Source organism: Anomaloglossus baeobatrachus, chromosome 7 (assembly GCF_048569485.1).
Source record: "Anomaloglossus baeobatrachus isolate aAnoBae1 chromosome 7, aAnoBae1.hap1, whole genome shotgun sequence".
Taxonomy (NCBI): domain Eukaryota; kingdom Metazoa; phylum Chordata; class Amphibia; order Anura; family Aromobatidae; genus Anomaloglossus; species Anomaloglossus baeobatrachus.
The window spans coordinates 299,112,272-299,130,638 of NC_134359.1; the positions used below are offsets into that span (position 1 = coordinate 299,112,272).

At 49.6% G+C, this 18,367-nt stretch overlaps 2 protein-coding genes across 2 annotated transcripts; both read left to right on the forward strand.

The window, feature by feature from the left end:
- The first annotated feature begins 211 nt into the window (after positions 1-211).
- On the forward strand, positions 212-1,720 carry LOC142246780 (E3 ubiquitin-protein ligase TRIM62-like). Its single transcript, XM_075319831.1, has one exon. It carries the CDS (start codon positions 212-214, stop codon positions 1,718-1,720), a length of 1,509 nt encoding a protein of 502 aa, XP_075175946.1.
- Positions 1,721-15,003: 13,283 nt separating this feature from the next.
- LOC142246520 (E3 ubiquitin/ISG15 ligase TRIM25-like) lies at positions 15,004-16,937 on the forward strand. The gene has a single exon (XM_075319582.1). It carries the CDS (start codon positions 15,004-15,006, stop codon positions 16,567-16,569), a length of 1,566 nt encoding a protein of 521 aa, XP_075175697.1. The 3' UTR covers positions 16,570-16,937.
- The last annotated feature ends 1,430 nt before the right edge of the window (positions 16,938-18,367 follow it).

The window sequence follows — 18,367 nt, forward strand, 5'->3', positions numbered from 1 at the left end:
GTTGTCGTCGCTGCGCTTGTCACCACTCCAAAGACGAAAATTAAATCCTCAAAGTCTTTATTAGAGGAGCTAATATAAGTCAACGCGTTTCTGGGGTCACAGCTCCCTTCTTCAGGACAAAATGGCACTGACAAGGATAGTCAAATCCTATCCTTGTAAATTTATATTTGGAGTATGTTTGGTATTAATCAGTCTTTCTTCCTTTTCCAGAATGGAATACCCCGGAGACAAGCTGGACTGCTCCATTTGCCTGAGCCTTTATACAGATCCCGTATCCCTGAGATGTGGACACATCTTCTGCCGCTCGTGTATTGTGAGTGCGCTGGATGCACAGGAGGCGGCTGGAGTGTATTCCTGTCCTGACTGCAGAGCACAATATCCGGAGCGTCCGGCCCTGGAAAAGAATCGGAAGCTGAGGAACATAGTGGAGCGTTTCTCATCTCCTGAGCCCGAAACAGAGGAGACCGGAATCTTCTGCTCAGAGTCTCCTGTTCCAGCTGTGAAATTCTGTCGGTATTGTGAGACGTCCGTATGTGACGACCCCCTGACAGCACATGACAACACATTAGATGACATAGTAAAACCCCCTAGATCTTTTGCTTGCATAAAATGTCCTCTCCATAAGAAGGTTCTGGGTTATTACTACCTGCAGGATGTTTCTTGTCTGTGTGTGTCTTGCTGTAGGGTTGGCGACCACCAAGGACACCAGAAGGAACTTCTAGATGAGGCTTCTAAGAAGGAATATGTGGATGAACTAAGCCCACAAAAAGCAATTCAAACAAGAATCCGGACTCTACAGGATCGTACGAGAAAGATCCATGCGAAAGGCTCAGGTAAAAGGAAGAGCATTAATAGGAGATTTATGGACATTATGAAACAACTGGAAGTAGCAGAAAAAAGAGCACTAACTGAGGTCTTCAGGCAGGAGGAGAAGATTGTGATGCAGCTATATAACCTGATCCAGAAGCTGGAAATACAGGAGAAAAAGCTGTCCAGGAAGATGCGTCGTGTCACTGACCCATTTAGGCTCTTACAAGAAACTTACATTACAGAGGGTAGTCTTGGTGGTGAGGGCGACACAGGGGGAGATGGTGGAGAGGTCGGTTATGAGGAGGATCTGGATGAGGTTCTGATCTCACTGACCTTAATCCGACCGATCAGGGATATTGTCACCAGTATAACATCAGATCTCGGGGTCCCTGTCACAAACATATTTCTGGATGTGGACACGGCTCATAGATGGGTGAAGATATCAGAAGATCTGAAAACGGCAACAAGATCTGAAGAACAGGAGAGGCCAGAATCATCAGGAAGATTTGTGGATTACTCCCAGGTGTTAAGCAGATGTGGCCTCTCCTCAGGACGACATTACTGGGAGGTGAAGTGGAACCAGATAGGATTATGTGGCATTGGAGTATCATATCCCAGTATAAAAAGAGAAGGAAATAAGTCGAAGATTGGACTGAATGATAAATCTTGGTGTTTGGTTTTGTATGATGGAGAATATGGAGTATGTCTCAACTCGCATATACTAACCCTCAATGTAATCCAAAGATGTCCAACACTTGGCCTGTTCTTAGACTATGAGGCCGGGCGTCTGTCCTTCTATGAGCTGTGTGACCCCATAAAACACTTGCACAGCTTCACCGCCTCCTTCACTGAACCCCTACATGTTCTCTTCTATGTGACTGATGGAGCTTCTGTGACAATAAGAAGCTGAGGCCGAGATTTAATGTTAATGGGTGACTTGTCCAGTTGTTGACCGTTCATAATTAATGGGTTCTGTCTATCTCACTAAGTGGTGGTAAATGGATAGGATATGCCATAACGTGACTTTCTTAAGGCTTTCCACGATGTGTATTTTCGTGCACTAAAAAAACCCGGTGTATTAGATTAACTTCAAACTGCATGGGATTTCTCGATTTCACCGCCACTGCCTTTAAAATATGGGAACTGACCGGCGCCGCAATTTTGAAATCCACAACCTAAAAACGTATCTTCTGGTAAATATACGTTTCTTTGTGGCTTTTGCCCATAGACTTCAACAAGACAAAGAGTCTGCAGATAAAAAAAACAAAAAAATCCCCCACACTGTTCTGCATCAGAAAAAAACGCATATAATCCGTACATATAATTAACAGGAAGTTTTCATAGCCGCAGTTTTATTTAAGATGTGACCTAATACAAATGCCCTGAAAAGACACAAATAACCTAATTTATCAAATAGGAGCAGTAAATCTGCAACCGGAGTCTCAAATCCTCATTGTGTGAACAAGGCCTAAAAGATTGTGGCTGCCCTCATGGATTTACCCCGGTGACTCGAATTCTTGGAATCGGGAGATCTTCACCCATCACAAATTGATAGTATATTGTAGCTACATATACAAGCTTTATAAGATGGAAAAGCCCTTTAGGCCTCAATCATTTGTATGTGATGTTTATCGTATATAAAAACATGGACTGTTCATCAGTGTCGTGGTTACCACCTGTGATCATCTCCGATCCTTTACAGTGTAATCATGTACCGCGCACTGATGCCATCTTTGTTTTTTGTTCCTCTTCTAAATTTTTTACGGACCATTCAGTCTGCAAAAGACATGGACAGGTGACTTGTGGATATGTAAACGAGGCCCATAATGTCCATAACATTTCTAGAGGACCAGAGAATGTCTGTTTCCTTATTTTACTGATTTTTTTTTTTTTTTTTTTTTTTTTCTTCTAGGTTAGCGTGTAGTCCAGAAAGGCTTCCAATATCCATGCTAAATGTATCTGTAATGTTGTCTATGGCATCAGTCACAATAAACCTGTGTGTATAGACGTCCTGTTGTCAAGGCTGTTTCTATATTGACCGTTTATCATTGAACTTGCTACTAGTGCTAACCATGCTTATTACTAGTGATGAGCGGGCACTACCATGCTCGGGTGCTCAGTACTGGTAACTAGTGATGAGCGGGCACTACCATGCTCAGTACTGGTAACTAGTGATGAGCGGGCACCTCCATGCTCAGTACTGGTAACTAGTGATGAGCGGGCACTACCATGCTCAGTACTGGTAACTAGTGATGAGTGGGCGGGCATAACAAGCAGTTGGATGCTCGGATGGGCATGACTCGAACACCTGAGTAAAGTGGAAGCCAATGAGGAACTCAAGCAATTTTCTGGTAACCCTTCTGGAAAAGTGCTTGAGTTCCCCATTGACTTTTTTTTTTTCTTTCTTTTTTTTTTCGAACTGCTCCTATGGTTGTGCTTGCTCATTACTACTAGTAAGTAACGAGTGAGTGTCACTGCTCAATACTCTATCATGTATGCTTAACACTTCGCTGAGTCTCAAGGTTGCTCGGCTGTGTCATTCATGAGCTATCCGACCATCAGCTCCATCATTCAATGATGGGAATCGGCACCGCACTGAGTCTTTGGCTCTCACTGAGGGTAAGGCTAAGTTCACACTTCCGCTAAAATGTATCAGTCACAATCCGCTGCTCTTGTAAACAACGGAATCCGTTTAGCGGATTCCGTTGCTCCCATAGACTTGTATGAGCAGCGGATTGTGACTAATGATGCTGCGTTGCACCCTCCGCCCGACTGATCAGTCGTGGAACGACTGACCGCTGGGCGGGAGGAACGCAGCATGTAACGTTTTTTGAGCAGCGCGATCCGTCGGATTTTGCTGCGCATGCTCTCTGGCTCCCTGCACACATCACCAGCTTTGGTTGGTTACCCGATATTTACCCTGGTTACGGTGCAAGGAGCCAGCGCTAAGCGGTGTCGGCCCGTAACCAAGGTAAATATCGGGTAACCAAGGTAAACATCGGGTGCTTTGCGGTTACTCGATATTTAGTCTGGTTACGTGTACAGGGAGGCCGACACTTCCCCGCTCGGCCCCGCCCCCTCCCGCACTCCGCACATGTGTGTACACACACACACACACACCTGTCCCCAGCAATGCAGACAAGCACTGCCACTGACATCCTCGTCTGGCCCCGCCCCCCGCTCGGCTCCACCCCCTCCCACACGCCATACATACATACATACATACATACATACACTCACTCACCTGTCCCCAGCCATGCAGACCGCAGCACTGCCACTGACATGCTCAGCGCCTGGCTCCGCCCCCGCTCGGCTCCGCCCCCTCCCGCATTCAGCATGTGTGTATACTCACTCACTCACCTGTCCTGCGGCACTGACGTCATCAGTGCCACGGCCCCGCTCGGTTCCCCCCCGAACTCCGCCCCCCGCACACAACGGAATCCGACAAAGAATTCTGTTCTTTGTCATCCGTTGTACAGCGCATCAGTCACATGCGTCAAGCGACGCATGTGACTGATACAAAACAACGGAAATGTGAACTTAACCTAATAATGTTTTCGGGTGCAGTGTTGTCCATCCCCCTGGAAATGCTGTATGTGGGCAGAGGCGGCCTGTCCAATAATGACCTCCATTATACTCGAGCCCATCAGATTCCAACCTGCTCGATTCTAGAAAAGAACACTCCAGCACTATAGTGCCCGCTCACTATTACTAGTTAGTGCTGGATGCTCCATAGACCTGACAGGTGCTGTAAAGAGGCCTAAACCAGAACTATAAGTAATGAGCAAGCACTAAGTGTAGGAGTGCTCTTTACTTAAGTTGAGCAGGGTGGAAGCGCTGACGGGCTCAACAAGAGTAACGAATATAATAAAATCAAGGATTGGGCAGTCGGGCTTTTTGTCCACATACAATCAGTCACAAGCAAAGCATTGGGGGGGGGGGGGGGTTAACACATCCAAATGTGGTGTCTTTATCACCAATAAGACTACCCTGGAGCTGGCACCCCAGGCAGGTCTGGTCAAACGTAAAACCCGGGGATCTCCTGGAGCACCCACTCCTGCCCAGCACCGCAGCTCCTGCCTCCTTACAATGCTTGCTGGTGCTGCCCTGATTTATTTATTTATTTATTTATTTATTTATTTATTTTTTTTCCCTTTTACCTACAGCCGCCTGTGGGGCTGACGCGGGTGGGGGGGCACACGGCCGCCTGTGGGGCTGACTCCTTTTTCCCTTGGTTACGCCTTGCTGTATAATGAAAAAGGGTGCACAGCTAAACAAAAACATTACATACATGGGGGGCTTCACAATCCAGAGGACAATGTAAGTGAATAGAAACTCTGCAGATGTAACATGCGCACGACATAACGGTAAAATGAGGCTTATTAATATCATGGAACACATGAAAAGAAACACCGCAGCCCCTTATTCTCTGCATTTACATGTATTCTGCTTTCATTTTGGTGTGTGTCTATTATTTTGTCTATTGTCAGTGTCCCCCATTTGAGTGTCTTTGGCCCTGCCGCATGTTACAGCTGTACTGGGGTGGATTAGGGTTAGTGTTTATTGGTGCTCCATGGTTGTAATCCAGCACCGCTTTCCTACTCTCTACATCTGCACAGGGACTTGCATTGTGAAACAGTAAAGGATTGGCCTAAAATTGATTGGTTGCCGTACATCCCAATCAGCACTTGTTTTCTTTGTGTGACCTCACATCACAGCTCAGGCAAGGAGCAGTGCTGTGATTGGGCAGGCACTTGACCAATCTCAACCTGCCGATTGTACCGAGGAGCAGGGGCGAGGACATTGCTGGCTGCAGCGTGTGACCTGTGAGTACATACAGTATATATATGAGGCCAGGCAGTTCTCCAGCCACTGCCATTACCTGCACTGAGGGGAGGGGGCACAGGGAGAGGGGTCCCACAGTGAATTTCTGATTTCCTGTGGCCCCCCAAATTATGTCTCCTTTAGTTTATTGTGGGCCCTCTCCCATTGTCACCTAAGTTATTGTGCCTTTCCCCATTGTCTCTTCTAATAACGGGGGAAGGGGCCCACAGTAAATGTATCCCTAATTTGCTGTGGGCCTATCTCCCCCCCCCCCCCCCCTTTCCCCACTGTGTCACCTCTACTCTCCTCTGGGGCCCTCACAATGGCGGAGGGGGCCCCCTACCGACATCTGTACATGTTAGGCATAAGTCAGTAGCGGGTGTATAGAGCGGGGGTCTCAGGGGGATTTCACCCCATACTCAGCAGGTAATGTCTGTGTCTTACAGCCCGGACCTGTCTTTAAAGACTGGTTGGAGCAAAGCACCGCCCGCGGTTATTAGACTCTGATAGCGGCATTGACAGCGTGGTGGCATAGGGGAGCGTCATTCTATGCACCCCTCAGCTGACATGATTGTGAGTCTCTGAGAGGTTACAATGACATCGGGGGGGGGGGGGGGGGGGGGGTGTCTGCTGAAGACCCCTGTGTCAGCATTATGGAGCTCCCTGGGCACCTCCCTGTGGTCGGGCACCAAAGACTGCAATGAATTTTACTATATACTGCCATGCGGGTGTATAACAGTATACGGATCAGAAGATCACAGGTTCAGGTCTCCTCAGAGGAAAAGTAGAAAAAACCTCAAAGGTTCAAATCACTCCCTATTTCCCCTTTAAGGATAATTTGAAAAATACACACGTGATCTCGCCGTCTTTACAAAGGTCCGATCTGTCAAAATAATTGACATGATTCAAAAACAAAGTGAGCAATGAAAAAATGTAGAAAAGATAAAATAAAATTCCCTTTTGGGCTCTACAATACAAAAAAGCTGTAACAAACGACCCCACGATCATATATCTATCCCAAAGTGCGATCAATACAAATGTTGTCTTGTCCTACAAAAAAAGCCCCCACGCGGCTCCATCAGCTGAAAAATGAAAGCGTTACGGGTCTCAGAGAAAATGACTACAAATGGCCCCAAACCCCCCCCCCCCACGCATTTATTTATTTTTTTTCACTGCTAAAATATTACAAATTTGGACATGTTGGGTATCTTCATACCTGTACTTGTAAGGAGAGTTATACTGCAAGATCTTTTTTACCAGATAGTGTACGTCGTATAAAGAACTCCTCCCAAAACAATGTCAGAATTGTGTTTTGCGTGAGCAGGTGACGCTCGGCTCGTGCTCGCAGCAGATGATGCTCGGCTCACGCTCACAGCAGATGACACTTGCAGCAGATGACACTCGCAGCAGATGACGCTCGGTTCGCGCTCGCAGCAGATGATGCTTGGTTCACGCTCGCAGCAGATGACACTCGCAGCAGATGACACTCGCAGCAGATGACGCTCGGTTCGCGCTCGCAGCAGATGATGCTTGGTTCACGCTCACAGTAGATGACACTTGGCTCACGCTTGCAGCAGATGACTCAGCTCGCAGCAGAGGAGCAGCAGATGACGCTCGGCTTGCAGCAGATCACCCTTGGCTCACGCTCGCAGCAGATGACGCTTGGCTCGCAGCAGATGACACTTGGCTCACGCTTGCAGCAGATGACTCAGCTCGCAGCAGAGGAGCGAAGAGCAGCAGATGACGCTCGGCTTGCAGCAGATCACTCTTGGCTCACGCTCGCAGCAGATGACGCTTGGCCCGCAGCAGATGACACTTGGCTCACGCTTGCAGCAGATGACGCTCGGCTCACGTTCGCAGCACATGATGCTCGCAGCAGAGGAGCGAGGAGCAGCAGATGACGCTTGGCTTGCAGCAGATGACGCTCGGCTCACGTTCGCAGCACATGATGCTCGCAGCAGATGACGCTCGGCTCACGTTCGCAGCACATGATGCTCGCAGCAGATGACGCTCGGCTCACGTTTGCAGCACATGATGCTCGCAGCAGATGACGCTCGGCTCTTGCTCGCAGCGTATTATGTCTCATGTACGCTGCCATATTTCCGTCTGTATTATGGATAAATGTGCATCTTTCTGTTATATTCTGTGTGGGTTCAATGCTGCAGTTTTGGATGCTATTTTGGTGCATTTTGTGGTGACCTTTTAGTCACCACAAGCTGCACGCTTTTGCTTCCCCAGCAAAGTCTATGAGATTTCACATTTCCTGTGCGCTTGTTGCTTTTTTGGGGGGCTGCATTTTGTGGTGACCACAAGAATGCAGCATGTCAATTCTATTTGAGTTTTTCCCTGCTTTTTTCACCCAAATGCATTGCTATGTTATTTCCCACAGGGTGATTTATTTTTTTTTTCCCTAGGGTGCATTTCTGGTGTATCGTGGTCACCATAAAAATGCAGCGTGCGGACATAGCCTTACAATATTGATGCTAATTGACCTAAATATGAACGTGTGAATGAGGCCTAACTGCATTAGTCTTGTGTCCTGCTCTGTCCTCTAAGGGTTCGTGGCCACGATCAGTGTTATATGGCATTTTGGACTCCGCATATTTTCACTGTGTCCACTGCATTCTCCCATGTAGGAGACTCAAGCGTCTCCGCATGACAAATTTACATGGTGCGGAGAGGAAACTCGCTCTGCAGGTCAGGTTACGCAGTGTTAAAAAGAAGTACAGTGGGCAGGAGATTTCTATAACTCCCATTCACTGTGCTTGTATTGTAGGACGCAGCAAACATATGCTGCTAACACTGATCGTGAGCACATAGCCTCAGCTTCCAAGCCAGTCCGGGGGTCCGTGCTGCACAGTTACATTACATTCTACACTGTTGGGTTCTGTACTGGAAATTGGAGTCTAGGAGAGTAATAAGCAGCAGGGGCTGGTATATAATAGTATACTAGTATATGGAGGATATGCACGCTGTGGTGCAGTTGTGTCGCACAGGGTTATGGGGTACTCGGTCCCGGGCAGTGTATAACTGGGGAATGTCACTTTGGTGGCCGTTGCCCGGTTCCGTGCCCTGGGGTTTTTTTTGAAAAGGGGAATATTTACAGGGGATTGTTGAATGAAGTTTATACGTGACGCCACTTGTGGTTTGCGGTGTGTCGCCCTGGACAAGCCAGGGGACACAGGTAACAACACACACACGCCCTCACCCCCAGAAGTTCACAGCAGACATCCCCAAAGTGACCTGCTTTCTGCCTCGGGCTCAGACTGACACACCAGGTGGGCGGAGTCAGGAGATTATGACGCCCACCCTGGAGTGAGCTGGCCTGAGGCAGGAAACAAGCGAGAGAGAAGTTCAGGAGTGAAGGAGAAAGGACATCTGCAGAGAGGCAGACGCAGATTGGGGCCTAGGTTGGAGCCTAGGGCCCCTGTGCAGAAAGTCAGGCAGACGGTAGTGGCCGTCTGCAGGGAGCCGTGGAGCCAGTTGGTGCAGGTAGCCGGGGCTGGGCGGTGGCCCCCCGGTACTGAATCGGGGAGCCAGCTGGAAACCGGAGAGCAGGAAGAGTGTGCACGGAGGCGAAGTAAAGGACTTACACTAACAACCTGGGGTCAGGGGAAAAACACCGCAGCCGCCTGTGGGACCCGTCCATCCAGCCGTTTGTTTCAGCAGAGACTCTGTGTGCTTCGCCACGCCATGTGGCCACGCCCACCGAAGAGGATTGATGGTCAGGGGTGGAGAAAACTAGACAGTGAGAGTAACAGAGAACAGTACAGTACAGGAGAGGAAAGTGGAGTGTCAGTTAGGAGAAGAAGTCTGTCAGGGCCTAGGTTGGAGCCTAGGGACCCTGTGGCCAGGAGACAGGCGGTGGTGGCCGTCCGCAGGAGGCCGGGAGTAGAACCGGTGGAACCGTCAAGGCACCGAGGCAGGGTAGCAGCCCGCCGGTACCGAATCGGGGAGTCAAACCGAAACCGGAGCACCAGGAAAGGGTACTCAGACCCCGTACAAGGCCCAGAAACAACTGGACCAAGTCAATTTAACTGATTGCGGTCTGGACTATAGGTCCATTCCCACCCCAAGTCCCGAGAGAAGGCAACAGCCCACCGAGGGGGATAGGAAGCCACCGCCCAGGCACTAAGATCTCACGGGCCAGCGCCTGCAGGCAAAAGGGCTCCTCCAGCATCTACAAGTCGGGGAGCGGACTAACGTTGCTCAGGCATAGTAGTCACACACCTTACAAAGGTGCAGGAGAAAGACGGACACCATCAACCCGAGTAGGGGGAACAACGCAGCCGGCTGCAGGCACCGACCACCATATCGTTTTTGTTTTTCCAGTGACTCCCGTGTGTTTCCTCAGAGTGAGTACACCAGTGCCCTCCGGCACCGCACCGCGCTACGCCGCTCTTCCCTCCTCTGGCATCATCTTAGCCCCCCAGCGGGCCCCGGGACCCACATCCCCTACCCACGGAGGGAGACAACACCTAGCTGCGCCACAACACCGCACCCGGGAGCCCCCACCATCATCAGTAGCGGTGGTGCCAATAATCACCACGACCCATGGGTGGCGTCACAAACAATTTCTATCGCGGCCCCGGCCGCGCACCCACCCGATCACCAAAACAACCACCCCTTCATAGAGCGACGTGACCCCCGGTCCGGAGGCGCTCGAGCAACCGACACACACCCGAGAACGGACCCGAGCCGCTCGGCAGCAGCAGCCAAGCGCGGGGCAGTACATTATCCCTTATTGTTGAAGAAAGAGGCCAAAATCAAGTAACCACTACAGTCACCTGCAGTACTCGGGGCTTCATGATGTGACCAAAGTAAATAAAGAGGGTGGAAGTTCACACACAACATTTGGAAGTGATTATGTGATGCTCCTGAATCTATCAGGGTGTCACAGGGAACTGCACTCCTTTCTCTTATGGTGCATCCCCCATGGTTCTGGGATCCTAACTATTGGTATTGCTTCCATCAGCATTCAAATCCTAACCACACCTTACACCACACCCTGTCAGGCACACCAGTGGGTGGTCTTGCTGGAACAGGGCCACCCACCTAGGGGTCAGGCAGACTGGTGGGAGGGAAGAAATCAGAGCTTAGAGTCAGTTCAGTAGTAGCTCCCAAAGAGTGAGGAGCTGGGAGTTGGAGCCCCCTGTGGGACTTTTGGTTAGGTCGCTGACAGTAGTCTGGGACCGGAGGAGTCGGAGACCCGGTCGCAGGGTATTGGAGAAGGGTTCCCAGACTTAGTTTTGGAGAACGGTTGGCAATGGAAAATCTAGTAACCAGACAGGTACCGAGCACAGCAGGGTACTGGATCCTAGATCAGGTTGTAGCTTCACACAACCTGGTAATTCACCTGTGGAGGATAGACTCTTTATGAACTTTCCCCAAGAGCTCAGAGATCGAAGGCACCAACACAACGAGGGGGATAGGGCTTTCCAGCTTATGCAGCCTGCAAAGATCCCAAGTGTCAGCCATCAAGTGCACAGCTTCTCTATTTAATTATAGGGAGCGGGACCCCGACAGCTTTAGGCCGAGGGGTCACTCAGAAACGTCTAAACACAAGTGCATGGAGGCAGGCTCCAGACCGCCAGCAGTACCAACGGGGACGGATTCCTGGACGAGCTCCGCAGAGTGGCAGCGGCACCCAGAGACTTGGGTTACTCCTGTGTCAGAGCCTACTTAACAGTCGCATCAACATCCACACGGCCTGAGTGAGTACACTACTCCACCCTGCGTCCTGCCTGCAGCATAGTCTGCACCACGCTTCCCTACACCTCCACCATCCAGAGTCCCGGGGCCTCCCCTACCCGTGGAGGGAAAGTCATCTGGCTGCCCCACTCCATCTCCCCCTGGTACTCTCAACACCGGCAGCGGCGGTACTCCCCTTAAAGCGAAACACGGGTGGCGTCACGAACACTTATCCCCTGTAAATAACCCCCTTTCATTTTCGAGTGGCCACAAGCCCCCGGGTCCGGAGACCCTTGAGCCATGGCAACCCGTATTCTCAACAGGCCGACTGCTGCAGGGGTGGTACAATTACATTTTTTATCAATAAAAGTTTTGTGGCTTCTTTGCTTTCTCTTATTTCTTGTTCTGGTGGTGGATTCTCTATAGTACAAGCAGGTGGCGCCACTACAACTACTACAACTTCAATCCTACCCAATTTCTTTCTCATCTGAGTTGCAGGGGTTAATAGTGTCTTCTCAGAAAGTCTCCGCCTCTGATAAACTTTCACTTTCAGTTCCTGCTCTTTCACTCTACAATGGTGTCTGCTGAGCTGAGGGACGAGCTGGACTGCTCCATCTGCCTGAGCCTCTATACAGATCCCGTATCCCTGAGATGTGGACACTTCTTCTGCCGCTCGTGTATTGTGAGTGCGCTGGATGCACAGGAGGCGGCTGGAGTGTATTCCTGTCCTGACTGCAGAGCACAATATCCGGAGCGTCCGGCCCTGGAGAAGAACCGGAAGCTGGAGAATATAGTGGAGCGTTTCTCATCTACTCAGCCTGAGATGGAGGAGACCAGAATCTTCTGCACTTGCTGTACAAAGTCTCCTGTCCCGGCTGTGAGATCCTGTCTGCAGTGTGAGAACTCCCTGTGTGACGACCACCTGACAGCCCACAACAAGACGATGGATCATATATTAACAGAACCCACCGCCTCTTTTGGTCACAAAAAATGTTCCCTCCACCAGAAGGTTCTGGAGTATTACTGCCCGCAGGACGCGGCTTGTCTGTGTGTGTCTTGCTGTCTGGTTGGTGAACACCGAGGACACCAGGTGGAACTTCTAGATGAGGCTTCTGAGAAGAAGAAGAAGGAACTGAGGAAATATCTGAATGAACTAAACCCACAAAAAGCAGAAATTCAGGCAACAGTCCAGAATCTGCAGGATCATAAGAGGAAGATTCAGGAAACAGCCTCTGACAAGAGGAAGAACATCAGTAAGATATTTATGGATATTAAGAAGAAGCTGGAAATGGCAGAAAAGAAAGTGATGAGCAAGGTCTCCAGGCAGGAGGAGAAGATTGTGTCCCTGATATCTCGTGAAATCGAGAAGCTGGAAATACAGGAGGACAATATGTCCAGAAAGATGCATCACGTGGAAAGGATGTGTCATGTCACTGACCCAATAAGACTCTTACAAGAAAGTGACATTACAGAGTGTAATCATGGAGGTGAGGAGGACACCGGGGGAGATGGTGGAGAGGTCAGTTCTGAGGAGGATCTGGATGAGGTTCTGATCTCACTGACCTTACACCGATCTATGAGGGATATTGTCACCAATGTAACATCAGAGCTCGGGGTTCATGTCTCAGACATATTGCTGGATGTGGACACTGCTAATAGATGTTTGAAGATATCAGAAGATCTGAAAACAGCAACAAAATCAGAAGTTCAACAAAAGAGACGAAAATCATCAGGAAGATTTGTGGATTACTCCCAGGTGTTAAGCAGATGTGGCTTTTCCTCAGGACGACATTACTGGGAGGTGGAGTGGAACCAGATAGGAAGATGTATCATCGGATTGTCCTATCGCAGTATAGAGAGGGAAGGAGAGCAGTCTGGTATCGGAGATAATGATAAATCTTGGGGTTTGGATATTTATGATGGAGGATATGATGTATGTCACAACTCAGATGTAGTGACCCTCAGTATGACGATATATCGCCGGGCTCATGGATTCCGTGACGCACATCCGGCATCGTTAGCAACGTCGACCGTTACTGATGGAAAATGCTCACCAAATCGTCCATCATTGACACGTCGTTCATTTTAAAAAAATCATTGATTGTTGAGGACGCAGGTTGTTCGTCGTTACCGAGGCAGCAAACATCGCTATGTGTGACACCTCGGGAACGTCTAACTACAGCTTACGTGCGGCTGCCGGCAATGAGGAAGGAAGGAGGTGGGCAGGATGCTACGGCCGCTCATCTCCGCCCCTCCTCTTCTATTCAGTGGCCGCTTAGTGACGCCGCTGTGACGCCGCACGAACCACCCACTTATAAAGGAGGCGGTTCGCCGGCCACAGCGACGTCGCTAGGCAGGTAAGTCCGTGTGACTGCTCCGAACGATATTGTGCGCCACGGGCAGCTATTTGCCTGTGACACACGAACGACGGGGGCGGGTGCGCTCGCTAGCGATATCACTAATAATATCACTGCGTGTGACGGGGCCTTTAGTGGCAGATATGGGCTGCCATTAACTCCTTATTACCCCGATTGCCACCGCACCAGGGCAATTCGGGATGAGCCGGGTAGAGTCCCGGGAATGTCGCTTCTAATGGATGCAGCAATTCCGGGCGGCTGCTGGCTGATATTTTTAGGCTAGGGGGCTTCCCAAAACTTGGGGCTCCCCATCCTGACAATACCAGCCTTCAGCCATGTGGCTTTACCTTGGCTGGTATCAAAAATGGGGGTGACCGCACGCTGGTTTTTTTTTTTGTTTTTTTTAATTATTTATTTATTGTACTGCACGATATAGACCCACCCACCGACGGCTGTGATTGGTTGCAGTGAGACAACTGTCACTCAGCGTGGGGGCGCGTCTTACTGCAACCAAACATAGGCGCCGGTGGGCGGGGGAAGCAGGGAATATGAGCTGGAATAATGAGCGGACGGCATTTTCAAAAGAGAAGCCGCCAGAGCAGTGTGACAGCCGTGCAGCGCCGCGCTGGTGATCGGTGAGTATGGGAGAGGGGGTGAGAGGGAGAGACCGACCGACAGAGAGAGGGAGACCAGGAGTGATTTTAAATTATTTAGATCGTTCTGCTGGACATGCTGAGCATGCTCAGTAGAACATGACGGAATCCACCACCATACACAATCATTAGCCACCTTGGCGGTTTCCAACGGAATCCGCCAAGGTGCGTTGCTGTAACGACACCAAAAACACTACATACTGCGTTCCCTCCGCCCGCCGCTCTGTCAAAATAACGACTCGGCGTCAGCCGGCGGATGCAACGCAGACACTTGCATCACAGTGTGTCGTCAAAAGTCTATGGAGAATAGCGCAGTCCGTTAACAGACTGCGCTATTTTCCATAACGGCGGATTGCAATGAACGCAAGTGTGAAAGCGCCTAAAGGGGGTGGAAGTTCACACACAACATTTGGAAGTGATTCCACTTTTTATCAACAGAAGTTCTGTGGCTTCTTTGCTTTTTCTTATTCCTTGTTCTACTGGTGAATTCTCTATACTACAAGCAGGTGGCGCCAGTACAACTACTACAACTCCAATCCAACCCCAGACCTTGTTAATCAGTTTCTTCCTCACTATCTGAACTGCAAGGGTTAATAGTGTCTTCTCAGAAACTCTCCGCCTCTTATGTAAGGAAACCTTTTTACTTTCAGTTCCCGCTCTACACTACAATGGCGTCTGCTGAGCTGAGGGACGAGCTGGACTGCTCCATCTGCCTAAGCCTCTACACAGATCCCGTATCCCTGAGATGTGGACACTTCTTCTGCCGCTCGTGTATTGTGAGTGCGCTGGATGCACAGGAGGCGGCTGGAGTGTATTCCTGTCCTGACTGCAGAGCACAATATCTGGAGCGTCCGACCCTGGAGAAGAACCACAAGCTGAGGAACATAGTGGAGCGTTTCTCATCTACTCAGCCTGAGATGGAGGAGACCGGAATCTTCTGCACTTACTGTGATCCTCCTGTCCCGGCTGTGAAATCCTGTCTGCATTGTGAGAACTCTTTGTGTGGCAAACATCTGACAGCCCACAACAAAACTGCTGATCATATATTAACAGAACCCACCGCCTCTTTTGGTCACAAAAAATGTTCCCTCCACAAGAAGGTTCTGGAGTATTACTGCCCACAGGACGCGGCTTGTCTGTGTGCGTCTTGCTGTCTGGTTGGTGAACACCGAGGACACCAGGTGGAACTTCTAGATGAGGCTTCTGAGACCAAGAAGAAGAAATTGAGGGAATATCTGGAGGAACTGAACCCACAAAAAGCAGAAATTCAGACAAGAATCCAGAATCTACAGGATCGTAAGAGGAAGATCCAGGAGAAAGCCTCCGATAAGAGGAAGGATGTCAGTAAGATATTTATGGACATTAAGAATCGACTGGAAATTGCAGAAAAGAAGGCACTGAGCGAGGTCTCCAGGCAGGAGGAGAAGATTGTGTCCCAGATATCTCATCTGATCAAGAAGCTGGAAACAGAGGAGGACAAGCTATCCAGGAAAATGCATCACGTGGAGGAGATGTGTCTTGTCACCGACACAATAACACTCTTACAAGAAAGGGACATTACAGAGTGTAGTCAAGGAGATGAGGAGGACACAGGGGGAGATGGTGGAGAGGTCAGTTCTGAGGAGGATCTGGATGAGGTTCTGATCTCACTGACTTTACACCGATCTATGAGAGATATTGTCACCAATGTAACATCAGAGCTCGGGGTCCATGTCCCAGACATATTGCTGGATGTGGACACTGCTCATAGATGGGTGAAGTTATCAGAAGATCTGAAAATGGTAATACATTTAAGAGAAAAACAGAACAAACCAGAATCATCAGGAAGATTTGTGACTTACTCCCAGGTGTTAAGCAGATGTGGCCTCTCCTCAGGACGACATTACTGGGAGGTGGAGTGGAACCAGATAGGAAGAGGTATCATCGGATTGTCCTATCCCAGTATAGAGAGGGAAGGAAAACAGTCTGGTATTGGATATAGTGATAAATCTTGGTGTTTGGTTTTGCATGATGGAGAATGTAAGGTATGGCACAACTCAGAGGAATTACCCCTCAGTATGAAGCCAACGTGTCCGACACTTGGAGTCTTCTTAGACTATGAGGCCGGGTGTCTGTCCTTCTATGAGCTGTGTGACCCCATCAGACACTTACACACCTTCACCGCCTCCTTCACTGAACCCCTACATGTTCTCTTCTATGTGCATTTTGGAGCCTCTGTTACAATAAGAAGCTGAGGTTGAGATTAAATGTTAATGGTGATTTCTCCAGTTGTTGATTTGTTTATTGTTAATGGATTATTTCCACCTCAGTAAGTTGTGGTAGATGGATGGGATATGACATAACTTTCTTGACTGCTGGGACCCCACTAATCCTGAGAATGAACCACAGCTTCCCTCGATGAGTATTTGATGTATTTTTGATGCTTCGTATTTTCGAGTAGAAGAGGCAAAGCGTATTTCACTAACATCAAGCTGCTGTCATGTCTCTAAATCTCACCCCATTGTGCTATTTTTTATACTACGGAAACTGAGCGGCATGCGACTTTAAAATGCAGAATATACCAATTTCTCTTGCGGTAAATATAATTATTGTTTGCAGATTTTCCCCATAGACACAAGGAAAGTCTGCAGATAAAAAAACCCCCAAATAGTAGAAATGCATGTACAGTCCCTTTCACACATCCGTGTTTCTGGTACCTGTAAAGTCCGTTTCCACACGTATCGGAGACACGGACACACGCGCACACATCTGTGTTTTTTCACAGACCACGTGGCCATGTGGAACACACATGTGCTCCACATGGCGACATGTCTGTTTTTTTTTTTCTCCCGGCAGCACGGATGTCACACGGGCCACACACTGATGTGATCTGTGTGACACGTGCTGGAGAAAGCACATGTCACTTAAGAATAAAGAATTGTTATACTCACTTGTCTCCAGCACTGCTGTCTTTGCCTCTGCTCTCTCTGCCTCTGCTCTCTCTGCCTCTGCTCTCTCCAGCACTGCTGTCTTTGCCTCTGCTCTCTCCAGCGCTGCTCTCTCTGCCTCTGCTCTCTCCAGCGCTGCTGTCTTTGCCTCTGCTCTCTCCAGCGCAGCTGTCTTTGCCTCTGCTCTCTCCAGCACTGCTGTCTTTGCCTCTGCTCTCTCCAGCGCTGCTGTCTTTGCCTCTGCTCTCTCCAGCGCTGCTGTCTTTGGCTCTGCTCTCTCCAGCGCTGCTGTCTTTGCCTCTGCTCTCTCCAGCGCTGCTGTCTTTGCCTCTGCTCTCTCCAGCGCTGCTGTCTTTGCCTCTGCTCTCTCCAGCGCTGCTGTCTTTGCCTCTGCTCTCTCCAGCGCTGCTGTCTTAGCCTCTGCTCTCTCCAGCGCTGCTGTCTTTGCCTCTGCTCTCTCCAGCGCTGCTGTCTTTGCCTCTGCTCTCTCCAGCGCTGCTGTCTTTACCTCTGCTCTCTCCAGCGCATCTGTCTTTGCCTTTGCTCTCTCCAGCGCTGCTGTCTCTGCCTCTGCTCTCTCCAGCGCTGCTGTCTTTGCCTCTGCTCTCTCCAGCGCTGCTGTCTTTGCCTCTGCTCTCTCCAGCGCTGCTGTCTTTGCCTCTGCTCTCTCCAGCGCTGCTGTCTTTGCCTCTACTCTCTCCAGCGCTGCTGTCTTTGCCTCTGCTCTCTCCAGCGCTGCTGTCTTTGCCTCTGCTCTCTCCAGCGCTGCTGTTGCACCCGAGTCCCGCTCATTAAGCTCATGCATATTCACTACACTCATTGTGGACCCGGAAACAACAGTAGTGTCAGGGACAGGTAAGTATACCAGCTCATGCTGCCCGTGTGCTATCTGGATGTCACATGGATAGCACAGGGACAGCACACGGAACATACACACACATACATATACGCGCCTTCACCAAAGACTGTGCAAAACGTTTGTGTTTCTCACAGATGTGTGAATGAGGCCTAATCTTCACATAGTTTTATCAAAGCTAATTTACAGGTAGTTTGCAAAACAATGCATTTTTATTTAAAATATGATATACCCCCAAAAACTGCATTG

What these genes read in the sequence shown, in the direction of transcription:
- LOC142246520 (XM_075319582.1), top strand. Translation starts at nt 15,004, where the DNA reads ATGGCGTCTGCTGAGCTGAGGGACGAGCTGGACTGCTCCATCTGCCTA.
- LOC142246780 (XM_075319831.1), top strand. Translation starts at nt 212, where the DNA reads ATGGAATACCCCGGAGACAAGCTGGACTGCTCCATTTGCCTGAGCCTT.